Source organism: Phyllopteryx taeniolatus, chromosome 9 (genome assembly GCF_024500385.1).
Source record: "Phyllopteryx taeniolatus isolate TA_2022b chromosome 9, UOR_Ptae_1.2, whole genome shotgun sequence".
Lineage (NCBI taxonomy): Eukaryota > Metazoa > Chordata > Actinopteri > Syngnathiformes > Syngnathidae > Phyllopteryx > Phyllopteryx taeniolatus.
In genome coordinates, this window is record NC_084510.1 from 19,185,797 (window position 1) to 19,205,586 (window position 19,790).

The following is a 19,790-nucleotide window of genomic DNA, read 5'->3' on the forward strand; positions in this document are numbered from 1 at the left end:
TCAAGTAAGCTTTGATATCATTTCATTTTTCAAAACTGGATTAGGTGTGGGGTAAAAGTAACCCTCAAAAGTTTCGATTTAATAAGCAGAACGGCACACAGCCTCTTTATACCTCGCTGCGCTTTAATGACACAATACCTCAAATTCCTTTTATCCATTGGCTGCAGCTGTATTCCTTTGTATGATATCTTCTGTTGGATCATAAAGGTGCAAAGGACCAGCCCATGCATGACTTTATTAAACTGCAGATGTGTGTTTGATTTCAAATGATAAATATAATGATCTACTCTGAGATAGGACATCTATCTTGTAATACCTATTAAGAGGATGAAGTGGTCATACAACAGCTCCAATTTTCCAAAAGAGTGAATGCAGGACATATGATGGCCTGGATAAACGCAACGATCACACAATGACTCTTATGGAACATTATGATGCTCTTGAAAAAAGAAAATCCACACTGACTGAGCGCAAAAGAATCCTCGATGGCAAGCTGGCTCATCTAGAATATCAGAATGTCAAGATGGAAACTGAGAAAAAAGACTTGAGGGCCCAACTTGAGGATAGTCAAGAAAACGAGATCACACCAACAGAGCAGAAGGATTTCCACAATGAAGAGTTGACTCGACTCAATTCTCGGACTGTCACGATGGAGACAGAAGATGCAGACCTGACAGCAGAACTCAACAATCAGAGCAAGGTAACACAAAATAAACAGAATGAGCCCTTCAACCGTAAGATGACACGGTTTAAAATTTGGAGTGTGAATATGGAGACTGACAATGAAAAGTTTAGGAAACAAGTTGAAGTCCTTGAAGAAAACAAGGCCTCATTTATGCAACGAAATGTGCTCCTCTGTGAAAAGCTGGCTCATCTTGAATCCTGGAGTGTGAAAATAGAGACACATTTGAGAATGCAAATAAAATTTCTTCAAGAAAACGAAGACACTCTGATTAAACAGAATGAGTCCCTCAATAATGAGGTGGCTGAGCTTGAAAGGTGGGGTGGAATGATAGAGAAGCAAAATGAAAACCTTCAGGCACGGGTAAAGGTTCTGAAAGAAAATGAGAATATCATGAATGAGATGATTGAGACCATAATGGCGAATTTGACCCATGTTGAAACTCAGAGGAGAAAAGATCAAGCTGATATGTACTGTATGAGGACAAAACTACAGACAGTAAGGTGTCAATTGCAAGACCAGGATGAACTATTAAGCAGGGTAGATCAGGCTGAATTTCGTCTGGAGCAGGCATGTGCAGAAAATGAACGTTTAAGCAACAAACTGCGTGAACTTCAGGACGAGTATAACTATTTGAAAAAACAGAATGACGTAATTCGAGAAGAGCTAGGAGAACATAAATCTGTCCGTGACCAACAGTCAGAACAGATTGCCCAATTCAAGGTAGCAGTAAAAGACCATCAATTTGTCAGCTACAGTAAAGATGAGTTGTTAGCAGAGAAAAAGAGGGAAATAACTTGTCAAAATGAAGTGATGGAGGAGCTAAACTCTCTTGTTATCAGTTTGAAACAAACAATACATAATCTTCAGAGCCAGCTGGACCTCAAGCAGATGGAGAAAATATTACTTGCGGAGACAGCACACGAGGAGGAGCGTGTCAGTGAAAATCAGTTGGATTTGAAGACAGAGAGGAAGGACATGAGGGCGGAAATGAAAGCACCTCTTCAAAACCATCACCCCTTGTTTGAGCAGAAAAGGCTTTTAAAGAATACCTTGACTTTGTGTGACTCCCCAAGTTTGAAAATGGAAACAGAAAATGAAGAATTGAGGACACAAATTAAGGAGCTTCAAGAAAACCAGGTCAGAATGACTGGGATGAACAGTGAGCTTAAAGAAAATCTCTCTCATCCTGAATCTAGGTGTGCAAAGATGGAGACAAAAAGTGAACATTTAAAGGCACAAATTGAGTATCGTGAAGAAAATGAGAACATCTGTGATGAGAAGACAGAGACCATCATTTCTGATTCGTGCCAATTTGAATCTCATATTGACATGGATGATAATGAAATCCCTCAACCGAAAACAGACACACACACATTTTTGTTTCACTTGCAAGATCAGGGTGATCTGAAGGAATGCATAGATAATGTGCAAACTGTCGCGGAGGCGGGAGAGCATGAAATGTTGAGGAACAGCCTGCATGACATTCATGAAAAGGATAACATTTCTAAAATGAATGAGCTAGTTAGTGTAGAACTAGGAGACCATAAATCTGTTGGAGAGCCGCAGAGCAAAAATATTACACCCCTGAAAACTGCATTCAACAAACACAAGTTTCAAATGGAAGAATCTGGAATTCTCCTCCTCTATATTAAAGATGACTTGTTATCAATGAAAACCAAAGAACTATATCATGGCGACAAATATGGAGATGACCCTCTATTTACCACTTTGGGACAATCAATTATTAACTTTCAACGCAAGTTAAAACGCATGGAAGAAATATTAACTGCAGATAACAGTTAGCAGCAACAACCTGTAGACAGCATGAAGACAAGCATTTTGCTGTGGTCATCCTGGACCACCGCTGCAAGGATTCACCAAAAGAACTTGTGAATGCTGCCAACAGTTTCCTGGAATTTGGCACCTATTAAGAATATGCTATGATTTATACATGGCTCACAAGTGTTTTGCGTTGCCGATTTGTTTGTCCTTATATTTTATATAAGACACATCTCTTTTCCAAGAAATATCTATCAAGTCTAATATTTATTGCAATCCAAATATTTGGTCTTAGTCAACAAAGGTTGAGTTTTTGTTTTTTTTCCCCAGTGGTATTCCGATCATAATCATTCTCCAAACCTTCAAGGATGGTACATGTTGATACTGAGTGACACAGGATGGTCATAGTAGTTAAAACACCCAATTGTTTTGTTTTTTTTAAATCCTTGAACTTTTAGGGATTTTTTTCTATAGCAAAGCAAGAGCTCTCTTGATTTAAAAGAATATATGGAGATAACCAATATGGTGGTTCGGTTTAAAAAAATAATCAGCACAGTTTTTAATAACACTGGCAGTGGTGTTCTTTTCCCCCCATATAGATATAATCTGTTTAGTCACAGATGACCCACTTGTCAGCCCTGTCGTGTGGCACAGTTTTTCAGTTTACCGTGTTGCTACTGTATGGGGATAACTGCAAAGAGGATCAACAATCCTCCTAAGACCAGAGTGAGCTGACCACCGGCAAGAACCCTGGTGAAAATGACGCTTGCCTTTACGTGCACACAGCAAAATAGTTTACTACACAGAGGTACTGATAATACATCTGTTTACTTTTTGAGAGATGGCTTGAGTTGGAGTATTTTATACTTCTAGAGGGTAGATTGTCGAGGCCTTTTTATATTGATATAGTTGTAAATTGCCATATTTATCAATTTACGCAGAGTGAGAATTTCAATTAAATTTATAATAAATCTGTGGAATAAATTTAGTTATATTATTATAATATTATCCAACCCTAATTCCAATGAAGTTGGGACGTTGTACTAAACATAAATAAAAACAATACAATGATTTGCAAATCATGTTCAACCTATATTTAATTGATAACACTACAAAGACAAGATATTTAATGTTCAAATTGATAAACATTATTGTTTTTAGCAAATAATCATTAACTTGGAATTTTATGGCTGCAACACAATTCCAAAAAAGCTGGGACAGAGTCATGTTTAGCACTGTTACACATCGCCTTTTCTTTTAACAACATTCAATAAACGTTTGGGAACTGAGGACACTAATTGTTGAAGCTTTGTCGGCGGAATTCTTTCCCATTCTCGCTTGATGTACAGCTTCAGCTGTTCAACAGTCCGGGGTCTCCGTTGTCGTATTTTACGCTTCATAATGCGCCACACATTTTCAATGGGAGACAGGTCTGGACCGCAGGCAGGCCAGTCTAGTACCCGCACTCTTTTACAACGAAGCCACGCTGTTGGAACACGTGTAGAATGTGGTTTGGCATTGTCTTGCTGAAATAAGCAGGGGCAAGCAATCATGGCACCCACCTGTTCCCAATTAGCCTGTTCACCTGTGGGACGTTCCAAACAGGTGTTTGATGAGCATTCCTCAACTTTCTCAGTCTTCTTTGCCACCTGTCCCAGCTTTTTTGGAACGTGTTGCAGCCATAAAATTCTAAGTTAATGATTATTTGCTAAAAACTAACGTTTATCAGTTTGAACATTAAATATCTTGTATTTGTAGTGTATTCAATTAAAATATAGGTTGAACATGATTTGCAAATCATTGTAATCTGTTTTTATTCATGTTTAACACAATGTCCCAACTTCATTGGAATTGGGGTTGTATTATAATAGAAGATTTGGAATATTTATACTTGCAGTGTAACATTGGCCAACAGTTTTTCATCACACCTTAAACATGGAAACAACCAAGACTGGTTCATCCAGTTTTTCAGTAGGAACTCATTATGCCACCTGAAATGTGAAGAAAGATATTTTGACATTACTGTATTTGTTTCTCACGCACTGTGTATTGTACTGTGTTGATCTCTGTCCAGTGCATCAGATTCCAAATGAGTTCCTCAAGGTGCAATCCATACAGTCTGTATGCTACTATTGTGTTAAGGGAACAAAAGCAATACTTTTGATGGCACCAGCCCAGCAATGATGATCTGCGTCAAACCTCAGCAAAATCAAGTTTTAGAGGGGGGACGTACATAACATTTAAGACTAAAATGTTTTTGGTTGTTTATAGGGACAAGGAACATACATAAATGCATCACTAAATGAGTTGTTCTCTCTACCCTTATGAACGCTTTAAAAAGTCTCATGGGCAAGCAAAGTAGATTGTCGATTCAGATGCTCTTGAGGATGAATGGCTAACCCACAAATACATCATGATTTTTGCTTGGATGCAGTTTGTTTCGATAAGAGTGCATTTTAGTCAGTCTTTTTACGGATTTTAACAAGGACATGGGAAACACCGACCGACTCAACTGTGGAGGATCTACAAACTTGAGAGTCATCAGATTCATGACCGAGTGCCCATCTGGACATCTTTCGTTCTATTGAGTTTTTGGCCTGAGGAACCTGTTTGAGACGTCAAATGCCTATGTCAAGGCTATGTTCACGACATTTGATTTGAATAATGTAAGAGAATGTATTAATTATGCCTAAATATTCTATATGTATGCTATTGTCACTGTCGTCATCGTAAGTGAAGTTTTAAACAAGTATTTTATTGTTGGTAACATTCATATTAGACTTCTACTCATACTTGCGTGAGATCTGTATACACATGTTCATTAGTCTGCATGCAGGTGTCCCTAATGCACTGTTTCACATGACTTATGGCTGTAATTTTTCAGAGAGCTCAGTGAACATAAGGTATGAATTCACTTGCAAGTTGTATTTGCAAGCTTAGGAATTGGGAATGACATCCTCTCAATTGACAAATGTATTTATATTTGTTTGATGTACAGTGCCACCAGAAAGTATTCGCACCCATCCATGTTTTCCACATTTTGCTATGTTAGATTTATTCTAAAGCTTATTTGCGTCTTTTAAAAAAAAATCTACATAAAATATTCCATAATGACAAAGCAAAAAGTAATTTTCAGACATTTGTGTACATTTATTTAAAAAATTAAACATTCAGTTATAATAGGTCCATAATTATTCACAACCTTTGCTATGAGACTTAAACTCAAGGCGCATCTGATTTCCACTCATCATCCTTGAGATGCTTCTACAACTTTGAGTCCACCTGTGGTAAATTCAGTTGAACATAATTTGGAATGGCACACGCCTGTCTTAAAGGTCTTATAGTTGCAAGCGCATATCGGAGCAGAAACTCTGCAATGACGTCTTAAGGAATTGTCCGCAGACCTCCGAGACCAGATTGCGTAAAGGCACAAACCTTGGGAAGGATACAAAAGAATTTCAGCAGCATTGAAGGTCCCGAGAAGCAATGTGGTCTCGATTATTCGGAAATGGAAGAAGTTTGGAACCACCAGGACGCTTCCTAGATCGGGAAAGAAGGGGCTTGGTGTGTGTGGTGAACAAGAACCCTGTGGGCACTAAGGCCCACATCCAGAAATGAGAACCATCCAGAAGGTCAACCATTGCTAACGCACTCCACCAATCAGGCCTTTATGGTAAGAATGGCCAGACGGAAGCCAATTCTCAGCAGCCCGCTTGGAGTTTGCCTAAAGGCACCTTAAGGATTCCCAGACATCCAGAAAAAATTCTCTCGTCTGATGAAACCAAAATAGAAATTATGGGCCTGAATTGCAAGCATATCTGGAGAATAGAGGCACTGCTCATCACCTGGCTAACTATCATCCCTACTGTGAAGCATGGAGGCAGCAGCATGCCGTGGGGCTATTCTGCAGCAGGAACTGAGCGACTAGTCCGCAGAGAGGCTAAGATGACAGCTGACAAAGAGAAATTCGAGAACTTGCTCCAGAGTGCTCTTGACATGGCAATGACCTGAACCATACGGCCAACGTAAAGGTATAGCTTCAGGAGCAGCCTGTGAATGGCCTTGAGTGGTCCAGCCAGAGCCCGGACTTAAATCCATCCAACATCTCTAGAAAGACCTAAAAACTGCTGTCCACCGATGCTGCCCATCCAACCTGACTGACCTCAAGAGGATCTGCAGAGAAGAATGGGAGAAAATACCCCAAAACAGGTGCGCCGAGCTCGTAGAGACATACCTAAGACGACGTTGAGGCCGTGATTGCTGCCAAAGTGGCTTCAACAATATATTAATGGTTACAATCAATGAATGGTTACAATTTCAATAAATTTGCACAAGTGTCTGACAATGTGTCAGTATGGGATATTTTATGTAGATTTAAAAAAAAAAAAAAAACTACTCCAATCAGCTTGAAAATGCATCTGTAACATAGCAAAATGTGGAAAAAGTGGAGGGGTGTTAATACTTTCTGGTGGCACTGTATGTCGCTGGTGTAGATCTGTTCAGAACTATTGTCAGTTGTACGTTTTAAGCATAAAATGTAATAGAATGCGTGTGTTTTAGGATGGCTTCATTGATTTCATGGAGTACGTAGCTGCGCTCAGCCTGGTTCTTCAGGGAGCTGTGCATCAGAAACTTCGCTGGTACGTCAAACTCTGATATTGAGGGGAGTGGCTGCATTGACCGTGGTGAGCTGCTTCTGATCTTCAAGGTACATGAGCCCTTAAATCATGTTAGTGCCGCACGTGTTAGTAAGTGACCGAAGAAGAATCCAAAATATTCTGAAACATGCAAGGCCAGAAAGTGTTGGAAGGATGACAAAAACCGGTTAAGGGTGTGGCTGATTTGTGCTAAGGGCTAGATGATATTTTGGTGACATCTACTGGTTAAGCAAGGTCATGGATGAAGTGGTACACTTGAACTAACATGCTTTGTTTCATTCTAGTCTATTGATGCCATCAATGGAGTTCATGATGGCATTAAAGCAGAGGACTTCACCAACACGGTATTTGTGACATGCTCTACTTTCCTATTTAGCTAAAAAAAAAAAAAAAGCCAACAGCTTTGAAATAATTGGTTTCATTACGTCTTTTTACACAGGTGAACTGTCCTATGAAGAGTTTTATGTGCGGGGTTCAAGACGACGAGATGCTGCTGAAGAGGTTCACGCAGAGAATTCAAGGAGAACTGTTGACTAACACCTACATTTTTCATGAATGACGTCAGCAAGACTATTCACTTGGATATTGTTATTTCCCACATATTTGTTGGCAATGGTGGAGTTGGCATTAACCCTGAATATTAGAACAAAAAAAAATATATATATATATATATATATATGACACCAACTCCGTAGCACTAAATACCTTCAAACGGGATCAACGAACTGCTGTGATGCACTGAGAAGAAATGAGAGGAAGCGCTTGATGATGGGAAGCCCACCTGGGGTTTTTGTTAGATGAGAAGCCCACCTGGTGTTTTTGCTAAGCCAATTTTTTTTTTATACCGAACACCTTTTTCAGGGTCTCGTTACATTGTGCAGGTATACTTAAGGTTGGGGCCGGTGAGTAAGGTTTATTCGGGTTGTTACAAGTCTTGATCTTGTTTTATATATTGTGAGATGTATAAATTGAGAAACTGCATATCCAATTATATTTACAATGCAAACGTCGCATTGGCATGTCAAACAAACACACACACATGCATGTTGTGCTGATACTACATAAACAAAAGGAAAGAGAGGAAAGAGACTTGGTTGGGGGACACACAGTTTCAGGGTGTGTCCTGTTGTTATTCAACGGCTGCTTTGGTTATTAATAGTGACGGGACCGCCTTTACTGATTATTTCTTCTGGTAGAACTGCACTGTACAGTATACAGTATGCTGATGGGGGTTACTAATAAAGTGGTTACCTTATAAAGCTAAAGGAGCAGAACTGAGCAAGCCCGAGCATTATTATCCTTGTCGAGGTGGAATTTTGAATAGCGTTAGCCAAATAGGATAATTGCCAAATTTTGTATTTACTGTAACAATATCAGTCAAAAATACCAATATGCTTGCTAAAAAAGTGTATTTTCTTCATAGTGCCAAACAAATCATGGGAATGACTCGCTGTGGCGATCCCTGACGGGGGAAAAACCCAAAGTCACTTTATTTCGGTGTAGTTTAAAGTCATCCATGGGTGTAGTTTAAAGTCATCCATGTCATGTTACTCCACACCACAAAGGTTGAATCGAGACCACTGGACTGTTGTTTTCTTGTTTTCCGAAAAACTTTTTTAAATGACTGCGGCAATTATGAAATTAAGAAAACGGTGTAGAACTTGTGCTGTATTTCATTAGATTGTGCAGCTGAGTTGAATGTTATTCTTTAGATTCTTTAGATAACATCTGTGGTCATGAAGTCCTTTGAACGTCTTGTGCTGGACCACCTCAAGAGTGTCACAGGTCCCCTGCTGGACCCCCTGCAGTTTGCCTACCAAGCGAACAGATCTGCGGATGATGCAGTCAACATGGGACTGCACTTCATCCTAGAACACCTCGACAGTGCAGGGACCTACGCGAGGATCCTGTTCGTGGACTTCAGCTCAGCGTTCAACACCATCATCCCTGAACTCCTTTCATCCAAGCTTCTCCAGCTCAGCGTCTCACCTGCCATCTGCCAGTGGATTTACAGCTTTCTGACGGGCAGGACACAGCAGGTCAGGCTGGGGGAGGCCACCTCATCCACACGCAGCATCAGCACTGGGGCGCCCCAAGGTTGTGTCCTCTCTCCGCTGCTCTTCTCTCTCTACACGAACGACTGCACCTCAGCGAACCCGACTGTCAAACTCCTGAAGTTTGCAGATGACACCACTGTCATCGGCCTCATCAAGGACGGTGACGAGTCTGCATATCGACAGGAAGCGGAGCGGCTGGAGCTGTGGTGCGGCCGACACAACCTGGAGCTGAACACGCTCAAGACTGTAGAGATGATCGTGGACTTCAGGAGGCATCCTTCGCCACAGCTGCCCCTCACGCTGTCCAGCTGCCTTGTGTCAACCGTCGAGACCTTCAAGTTCCTGGGAATTACAATCTCCCAGGACCTGAAGTGGGCGACCAACATCAACTCCGTCCTCAAAAAGGCCCAGCAGAGGATGTACTTCCTGCGGCTTCTGAGAAAGCATGGCCTGCCACCGGAGCTGCTGAGACAGTTCTACACAGCGGTCATCGAATCAGTCCTGTGTTCTTCCATCACAGTCTGGTTTGGTGCTGCTACAAAAAAGGACAAACTCCGACTGCAACGGACAATCAAAACTGCTGAAAGGATTGTCGGTACCCCCCCTACCCACCCTTGAGGACTTGCACGCTGCCAGAACTAAGACAAGGGCGTACAAAATCCTCTCGGACCCTCCCCACCCTGGTCACCAGCTCTTCCAGCTCCTTCCCTCAGGTAGGCGCTACCGATCAATGCAAACTAGAACTAGTAGACATTCCAACAGCTTCTTCCCTCTTGCAATCAACTTCTTGAACAGCTAACTTACAATTCCATTACAACAAGCTGGCAATTTTTTGACTTGAGTTCGTTGTCACATTTCTGTATTATGTATTACTCGTGCACTCACTGTAGTTGTCTCGCCGTGCTGCACTATTTGCATATAGTGGCCACTCATGCCAGAGTAGCATCTGCTCCATTTGCACACTGATTGAGGAGTATCTGTAACATTTGCACAACCATTGTCCCAGATTATCGCCGTACTCGTCACTTTAAACCGCATACACTCCTTGAAGTCTCAGTGCCCTTTGCACAATGGTCATTGCACCGGACTATTGCGATATTAGCCATTCGAACTGAGGACTCTGCATCTTTTTGCACAATTGTTGTTTGTTGTTGTTTTTGGTCAATGTCTTTATGTCTCCAAAGTGTTCTGTAAATTGACTGTCTGTTGTACTAGAGCGGCTCCAACTACCGGAGACAAATTCCTTGTGTGTTTTGGACATACTTGGCAAATAAAGATGATTCTGATTCTGATTCTGATGTATATTATTATTATTATGCATGCATCAGGCATGCTCAGTTAGCGCCGTACTTGCTACGTATGCTTCTGTACCGTACCAAAGTTCCCACACGATATTAGGTAAGGGACAGGAAGTGTAAGTGCTTCACGCTCAGGCCACACGGCTATTCTGTAAACAAACACACCGCAGTCCAGCCTCTAGCACAAACATCCTGTCGTGCAATATGCTTTTGGTCCTACGTCAAACTCATTTCAATATCAGTGCAGATCAAAAGAAAATTAGCACCGCGGAAATGCACAAAAATGTTTTAATCATTTCCCTGTTGACAATTTTATTTTGGGGGCATAAATTACACCTATTCGCCCCAGGCACCACTGGCTTTGCATGTCACTGTCTGAAAGGCACTTTGAACATGTAAAAGCATATGTAGTTATGTTTAAATCATACATACTGCATGTGGTACCCGTCCACCTAATACCACTACCATCACTTTCAAAACTATACAAAAAAGCAATATATATCAGCATGCAACTGCGCCACCCACATCATCTGGAGCAGTTTAAAATCAGTATTTATCTAACGACATGACAAAAGCATAAAAATATTTAAAAAGAAGCGCATCATTATATTCACTAGAAATGCTGATAATTACAAGTATTTATTTATGCAGATTGCACGGTTTGCGAGACGGACTTGGTTTGCTCTGACCAACCAATCAGAAGACAAAGACTCCGATATTATTGTGGGCTGGCCCACGGAGGTGAATTTGAAATCTGATTGGTTAAAACAGTGATTCTCAAAAGGGTGAGTCTCAAAAGGGTGATAACTTTTTAATGCAAAACATTTGCATATAATCGTTAAGAACTGTTTGTTTTTAGACTTTTGCTCGGGTACAATTTTTTATTCATCTTTAATGTGCAATACATTTGAATCAATCATTCAAAAGTGTTTTCCCCCCTATAATCCTTTGTAAACTGTAAACTAAAAAATTCTTAACAACCACATACATGTAGCTACTGGAAGCAGTGCAGCCAAAAGAAATACGATGCAATTAATAGACTTTCGGGAACAAATAGCTACAATTTCATGGATCAAATATCAGAATTTAGGTTGTAATTGTAGCTCAGTGCTGTCAATAGTAAAGCGCCCACTATATTGAAGCAATGTAACACAAATCTTACTACAGTACTGCATTGTAACAGTATGGAGGGGAGGAGGGGCACGGGGGCTTCCAGGCACAATGTTATGTGTGCACTGAACCCCCCCTTAGAACCGCCACTCATACATACTGTTATGTTTTCAAAGGCTATTTTTTGATCATTACATTTTCTTGATTTTTCTCGACTTCTGCAAAAGAGGGGCACGGGTTGGCAAAGAAAGAAAACCGGGTGAGTGCAGGTGAAAGATTTGGCGGATGGTGACATGGTGGAAAAGGTGTGTCATCGGCGTGACGTCACCGGCGTACCTGAGTATCGGCTGAGGGAAGGAGGAGGAAAAAAACAAAACAGGCCCGAGGAGTCCACGGTGCGCGTGTTGTTATCGTCACATTTGAGCTTCGCGCGTGCTTAATCGACTCGACTCGCTGGTGACAATTGCACTGTTTGGGTTTATTTGGACTAGCGAAGGAAAGAAAGGCTTTGGGGAGGAGGTGGGGGGTGGTAAATCCGACCATTTTAGGCCAGAGGCCGACGTGGAAAAGCAACAGTAACTTCCTGGTTCGCGCAGGTACGTGACTTTAATTTTCACTCGAACGGAACTTATCGTTCGCATTTAACTCGGTGTCAGTATACTGTGCGAAACATCACTTCACCTGACACAAGCGGATTTAATTGGAACAATTCCACCCGCGCCACCGTCACCTTCGCAGCGTTTCCGCCAGTCGCCATGTCGGTGGCGCCGCGACGTGTCCGCCTGAAGCCGTGGTTGGTAGCCCAGGTGGACAGCGGGAGGTACCCCGGCCTGGAGTGGATAGACCGCGACGCCATGCGCTTCAGGATCCCCTGGAAGCACGCCACTCGACACACACCTCAACACGAGGACGAGGACACCATATTCAAGGTAAGAGGCTGAAAAGCGACGCAAATGTTCTGCCTCAGTGATGGTGACTGATCGACCAACGAGACCAGTTGGAGACCCCCCCCACACACACCCAAAAAAAGTTTTAAAAAAATAATAATTGTACAAGATGTAAAATTTTTCATTTTAACGTTAAAATGATAGTTCATTCTCATTTTAAAATTATTTCATTTTAATCTTTCATTTCCTTGACAGATGTTTTTTTGGAAATGTTGATTTTTGTCACTAAACATGTCAACATACTGTGTAATATTTTATTGAACAATTTTTTTTTTTTTTTTTAAAAACATTTAAATGTACCATTTTTAGAAACGTCCATCCATGCTCTGCTTATCAGTTTATCCTCGCGAGGGTCGCAGGTGTGCTGTTGCCGATCCCTAACTTTGGGCGAGATGCGAGGTGCACCCTCAACCGGTCACCGGCCAATCGCAGGGCACAGATAGAAAAATAACCATTCACACTCGCAGACAATTTAGTCTTCAATTGACGTGCCATACCACTTAGCAAGATGTCTTTAGCTTCTCATTATGTCTTTCCGGCTTCCATTTGGACCAGTTTGAAATTAAGTAGTAATCTACATGGTCTTGGTAGCTTGTAACATGAATCAACCCTTTAAGTTTGTCAAGACGTGCACATTGATTTGACAGCTATTGATTTGTACTCACTGCACTGGTATAAAATTATCGTTGCCTGTTTTTACTGTATAAAATACTGTTTTATAAGGGTGCATCATTCTACAACTTCCTTTACCTTTTGAACATTCCTTGCATCACACAAAATATGTTTGTGTGACTCATGGGATATCAAGATTTCCATACATTGACATGTTCCTCCAGGCCTGGGCTGTGGAGACTGGGAAATTCCAGGAGGGGTCTGACGAACCCGATCCCGCCAAGTGGAAAGCTCAGCTCCGATGTGCCCTGAACAAAAGCCGCGAATTCCACCTCGTCTATGACGGAACCAAAGAGGTCCCGATGAATCCCTTAAAGATATATGATGTCTGTGACATCCTGCAACCCCTAAGCAACCCAGGTAAATGCATGATGATGCTTCTACTTGTAAATTTGAGTATTTGTGAGTTTTGGGTCACTGAAAACTATGGATGGGAACTGATACGGGGAAGCGGTTCTCAAAAAGAACTGACTTTTTGGACCACTCCAGCCATGGCAAAGATGAACTAAATTGCAATTATAAGAATAACTTTATGTATTTAATTGATAGTAGTTCATTTTATAATTATAAGCATCATAATCCTCGATCACTCGTTAGATTTACCTAATTTCTTTTCCTATGCTTAGTAATACTTTTACTAGATAAATGGTAGGCATCCTTGAATGCACTTACTTGCATTCTTTGAAAAGGGGTTGGTTGTACTACCACATAAATGAACCGCCCCTCCAATCGCTTGGGGTACGTTGCAGACCACCTCCGCAATAGGTGGAATCCGCGATATAGAAATACCCAATTTAAGTACACTCGAGGCATGTTTTTTTACAGCCTTTCCAGGTTTCATTTTTTTAAAAAGTTATTTAAACACTCCTAAAACAATACAAATACATTTAAACATAATATATTGAGCGTGGGTAATGGATAACACAAAAATATTGTTCAGTGTTTAATATAAAATAGAATAACAACTGTAATAACACCCAAAAAATCTGCAATATAGTGGGACCGCAAAGCGTGATCCGCAATATTGCGGAGGAGGACGGGGGGCTCATTGTATTTTGAATGGTATTTATATTGTCACTTTGTGGTTTATTTTTAATAATGTTGTGTTCATTTAATTGTGTGGTCTATATATATATATATATATATATATATATATATATATATATATATGTGTGTGTGTGTATTTTATGAATGAATGGAGAGAAGATCACAGAAAATTGACATTAATTTCATGTAATCTTAAGGAACAATATATCATGATTTATCTCGTTGTCAGGGTATAATATTACCTATATCAAGGTATAAAGTTTTGTCCATATCGCGCACGGTTCTCGTCCCGATATTGGTAGTTGGTAGTATCGTTTCGAGCTACTGTATGTTATGCATAAAACAGTAGAAAAAATGGTATTTTGATGGCATGGGACCTGTAAAATGACATAACAGTTATGGGATAACAGCTTTATGGGGGTCTTGTGTATGTGTGTACAACTATAAATTTAAGACCACCGTTTGTTAATAAAACCGCAGGTTCTTCAGATGCTGGTTCTTGGACTCCAGGCGAGGACGACGGCGCCGAGGAAGATATTCCAAACACACCAGAATCTCTTCCTCCTTACCCATCCAATGGTGATGACCTCATGTTCCTTGTACTTTTATTCCAAACATAAACCGATAAGAAAAGAGAGACATTCGACTTGGTTTGAGTTTGATGCTCACTGCAGCCTCATTTTCCCCAACCAGGCACGAGTCCCTCTCCTCTCATCCTGTGGTCTCCTATGGGCTCCGAGTCCTCCATGCCACCGCCTACAAGTTGCCCCCAATCTAATGAAGTGTGGCCCAAAGAGGAACCCATTAAGATTTGGCCAAAACAGGAGCCTGCAGATGTGGAGATGCAACCGCCACCCCTGGCTGACATGCCCGCCGCTGCTCTGGCTGAGCCCTCTATGCAGGGGCCTACTCTTACCGACACCTTATTCGCCTCCCCGGAAATGTGGATCAGCTCCCTCCCAAGTATGTGTGCATCATTTCGACTTCTGCTAAAAATGTCCACAATTACCACATATCTGTGACGGGATCACCCACTTGTAGCAGTCCAAATGTTGGTGGACCGGCCAGGACACCGACCCATGTTCTGTTGGCACTAATTTTAGAGTTTAGAGCTGACAAAGTGTCATACATGAAAATGATCAGGGAATTTATGAAAAGCGATGTGAACAGAATTATTTACCAGTGGTCCTCAAACTGGAGTGTGGGCACGTGAGCTGTAGCTTGGCGGTTCGCAAAATCATTTGCAATAAATGATGTTGTATCGTATGAAAGGACATACCTACGTCTGGGGACTGGCGGGGCAATAAAACAAACTTAAGAAACCTCCTTACCTTAGCTCTGAGCCAATTAAAAGCTCTGTGACGTATCACACAAGTCTGACATCCCTCCTTTTAATATTTTTTTTAGATTAAAAAGGAAATGGTCCCATTTTCTTCCCGCCTACAAAAGGTGTATTTTTTGGAGAATATATTCCCCTTTTTTTTCCACAATGAAAGGCATCTTTTAAAGGTGTAATACAAGAATAAAGTTGTATTTTTGAAATTCACTTGTCAACATCAGTTTGTTTTGGAAAGATTGCATTTTTCTTACTTTATTCCCACAACATTACAACTTTTTGTCTTCCCTAAAATATGAATTTGTGATTGTAACATTGACTTCATTCCTCAAAAACAGGCAACTTTCTAACTTAAGTTTGGATTACGCGGGGGTCCTTGGAAAAATGTATGCCCTGTTGGGCGAGCCTGGACCCAAAAAGTTTGAGAAGCCCCGATTTAGCATGTCAATAGTTTGACTTATTTAGCTGTCTGATCATGTCTGCTTTTTACATTCCCTCAGTTTAAAGTAAAACAATAAACACAATTGACTTAGAAGGTTAGCAAAAATAATTTGCAACAATAGCTGCAGGAGGAAGCCAGCAAACAAAACAACCACTTCTTATTTTTGCTTTTAATATAAAATGTCAATGTTTGGAATGCCTCTTTAACTCAGTGACCGACCTGGAGGTGCAGTTCCTGTACCGTGGGAGGGAGATGTGTCCCACCATCACCGTCAGCAACCCGCAGGGCTGCAGGCTTTTCTACGGCGATCTCGGCCCTATGGTCAACCAGGAGGAGCTGTTTGGACCGGTCAGCATGGAACAGTTGCGCTTCCCGACCACGGAGAACATCAGCAACGACAAGCAGAGACACTTCACAAACCGCCTGCTGGACGTGATGGACCGAGGTCTGATCTTGGAGGTGAGCGGCCACGATATCTACGCCGTCCGTCTGTGCCAATGCAAGGTGTACTGGTCCGGCCCCTGTGCGCCAAACGCCGCGGCGCCAAATCCTATCGAGCGGCAGACGAAGGTCAAGCTGTTTTGCTTGGAGTCGTTTCTCAGTGGTAAGTTTCCTTTGCTGCTATTCCATTTGATCCGTCCGCAATCTGAAATGTAAAAATGCTGTTTGACGTGGGGCATAATTTGTCATTTCAATGTTTTGCGCGCTGCGTAGGTGTGATCGCCCACCAGCGCGGCCAAACCCCGAATCCTCCGCAGTTTGAAATTACCCTATGTTTTGGAGAGGAGTGGCCTGATGGCAGGCCAACTGAGAGGAAGCTTATCATGGTTCAGGTGAGAATTGAACCCTTCTGAAATGCTTCTGGCACAAATATCAAGCAAGTATCAGACATTATGGCAAGGATATCTGCAATTTTCATTTTGACGCGGCAAAACTGAACGATAGACATCGGCAACACATATCCAGTCTAGCTGTTAAATGTTAAGAAGGCGTGCCAAAAGTCATTGCCACGCTATCACAATGTTGCAAGTGTGATGTACAACATTCCTCCAAATATTTGCATCGTCACCCATTCGCAGATTTTTTGGGGGGGAACCTATCCTTCGTTATTTGCTGAAAAACTCAACTATTTGCAGTTTTTGTGCTCAGGCCAAAGCCCTGTCTTATAGAAAAGTAATGCTTTGCCAACATCTTTTGGCATGTAGGCAGTTCTAAACCTTTTTCGGGGGTGTCAATTATTTGCAAGTTTTAGCTAGTCACGGCAGGGCTTGATCTGTATTATTACCATCTTGGAAATATTAGGATTCCTCTGAGGAATGAAACACCTTTTTGGCTGCCTCAATGCCTGAAACCTCATCTTTTCCTAACCTTTACAGATGAATTGAATTTGAGCTTCTCTAAACCTTTGACTGAACGTCCAACTGTTGAATGTTTCAGTACTTTTTGAAAAACTTGAGTGGGGTTTTGAGCCATGAATGGACCAATTTTGTACATTTCCTGGTGAATTAAAATTGGTTATTTAGACAGTCCTCCTCATCATCACATTTTGAGACCAAGACGACGCCCAACAGTTGTTTAGCAGAACCTCGCCAACAGGATGTTCTCAGAGGGCAGTGGCGAATGAATTAAGTGTCACAGTGTCATCAGCAGGTTGCAACAGAAAAACAGAGAGTGGAAGACTCACAGAAAGGCACGGAAGTGGAGTTACTATATTGAGCAATTCATGGAAACGCCTGTTGTGAATTTTGCCCTTCAGCTCCTTGTTGGAGAACAGCAAGTTGTGCAGAAAGTACTGAAAAGTTCAAAAGTTGGACATGTTTTCAAACGTATAGAGGAGGTCAAATCAAGTTCACCTGTTTACGTTACCGAGCATTTTAGGTTCATCCAGAAATTCCACCCAAAAGCTGCAGATCGCAGACTTTTTGTAAGTAGCGTATACATTTTTTTACGTCATTAATATTTCTGCCTCTGTCCAAAAGTGAGGATAAGTGGTTCAGTAAATGGATAGATGTAGGCTGCGTAATATTAGCTACTCCCCCCCCCCCCCCCCCCCCACAAAGTACACTTCTGGTGCAGTTTGTGAATTTGTGCTTGAACAAACAATATTTGAACTTATAATTTGCTTCGCTTCAAGTTTTCTTAATTTTTTTTCCAAATGCCTTTAGTTATTCATCTTTTAATCCACAGGTGTCAAACTCAAGGCCCGGGGGCCAGATCCGGCCCTCTGCATCATTTTTTTGTGGCCCACTTAAGCAAATAGTGTATCTTTCTTGCGAAATTGATTTGTTTTCTTTTCATTTTGGCAGAATTGCATTAAAATTGGTTTTTCGCAACTTTTTACAGCTATTAAATTTTTTTTCCCCACCAAATCCCTTCTTTACGTAAATTGAATTATACTTGTATTATGTTATATATATTAGTTTGTCACTATTTTCAATTACTTTGATTTTAAATTCAATCACGTTAAAAATATGCTCAAAGGGAAACCAGAACCAGCTACAAAATGAGTTTGACAGCTGTGTTTTAAGTAGACAAATCATCATCTCGTTGCAGATCATCCCAGTGGTGGCCCGCATGATCACCGAGATGTTTTCCGGAGACAACACGCGATCCTTCGACAGCGGCAGCGTGCGCCTCCAGATCTCCATCCCTGATATCAAAGACAACATAGTGACCCATCTGAAGCAGCTCTACTGCTTGCTGCACACCAACCAAGGCCAGGAAGGCTGGGTTTTGCCTCCCGGCTCAGGCTTGAATCTCGTCCACACTTTGCAAGGCCAGTGAGCGCCTGCCGAGCAACAACAGACGGAAGTCCAATATAGATTTGTATCATACGTCCTGCTAGCAAAAAACGTACTTGTTAAGTCCTATTTAAAAGTATCCTGTAGTTATGTTTCGATCTCTCTATAGTGTGTCTTTTTTTTCTTTTCATGCTCTGCATCGCTGTACACTTTGTGTGCAGGAGCGCTACATGGATGGGCCAAAGTCCTGCTTGCTGCAAAGGGTAGTTTAGCATAGTTAATGACTTACAGACATTGCCTTGTTGATCCTAAAATGTCAGCGATTAGCCACATTCCCTGTTTGAAATGCACACATTTTAAACCAGTGCTTCAAGCGTGTGGTGTAACCCTTATAGAGAATTTTCTATTGTACAGCTCCCCAAAAACCTTTCCCTCAACCATGCTTAAAAGTCACAAGTTAAACAAATGTAAAGATAGAGATGTGTTAATCATGTTAGTTTGCTTTTGTCATCTACTGTATATTTAGCACGAGTGTATATGCACATTTTTAATCCACTAACTGTATGCACATAATTCTTTAAATATGCATTGTTCAGCTTTATGGATTTGTTAGGAGGTGGATGCTACTCCCCTTGGGGTCTTCGATGGCACCTTTTACTCTGATTTTATGTCCAATAAAATGTCCCACTAGCATTAATTTCATGGATTACTTTCACTTCGCCACACTCTAACTGTGTGAAAGGTGACTGATAACAGCTGCAGGTTCTTGTTGCCAGAATCTGTAAATGTGGTGTTGCTACACTGTTGCTCTCTAGTGGTTGAACAATGTCATCACAAGTCATTTGCATTTGTTTTTGTGCTCCTTAAGATGCCGCCAAAGCCCTGTTTAATAGGCATTGGTGTCAAGAAAGTAAGTGAGCAGCTCAACTCAGGAAGGAGCAAAATCATGTATAGGTTGTTTATCTTTGTGCATTGTAATGAGTTTGAAGCGATAGTAAACTGTTTTGATATGTTATGT

At 41.3% G+C, this 19,790-nt stretch overlaps 2 protein-coding genes and 1 pseudogene across 2 annotated transcripts; all 3 read left to right on the top strand.

The window, feature by feature from the left end:
* Positions 1–8,385, top strand: part of LOC133483392 (guanylyl cyclase-activating protein 1-like) — a 15,402-nt pseudogene extending 7,017 nt beyond the window's left edge.
* On the top strand, positions 287–6,879 carry LOC133483390 (centromere protein F-like). Its single transcript, XM_061784558.1, has one exon. It carries the CDS (start codon positions 413–415, stop codon positions 2,486–2,488), a length of 2,076 nt encoding a protein of 691 aa, XP_061640542.1. The 5' UTR covers positions 287–412; the 3' UTR covers positions 2,489–6,879.
* A 3,527-nt stretch (positions 8,386–11,912) lies between the features above and the next one.
* Positions 11,913–19,465, top strand: irf6 (interferon regulatory factor 6). The gene is made up of 8 exons (XM_061783427.1): positions 11,913–12,183; positions 12,326–12,516; positions 13,371–13,566; positions 14,734–14,832; positions 14,947–15,216; positions 16,243–16,635; positions 16,746–16,864; positions 18,585–19,465. The coding sequence occupies exons 2-8, from the start codon at positions 12,343–12,345 to the stop codon at positions 18,813–18,815; spliced, it is 1,482 nt and encodes a 493-aa protein (XP_061639411.1). The 5' UTR covers positions 11,913–12,183; positions 12,326–12,342; the 3' UTR covers positions 18,816–19,465.
* The last annotated feature ends 325 nt before the right edge of the window (positions 19,466–19,790 follow it).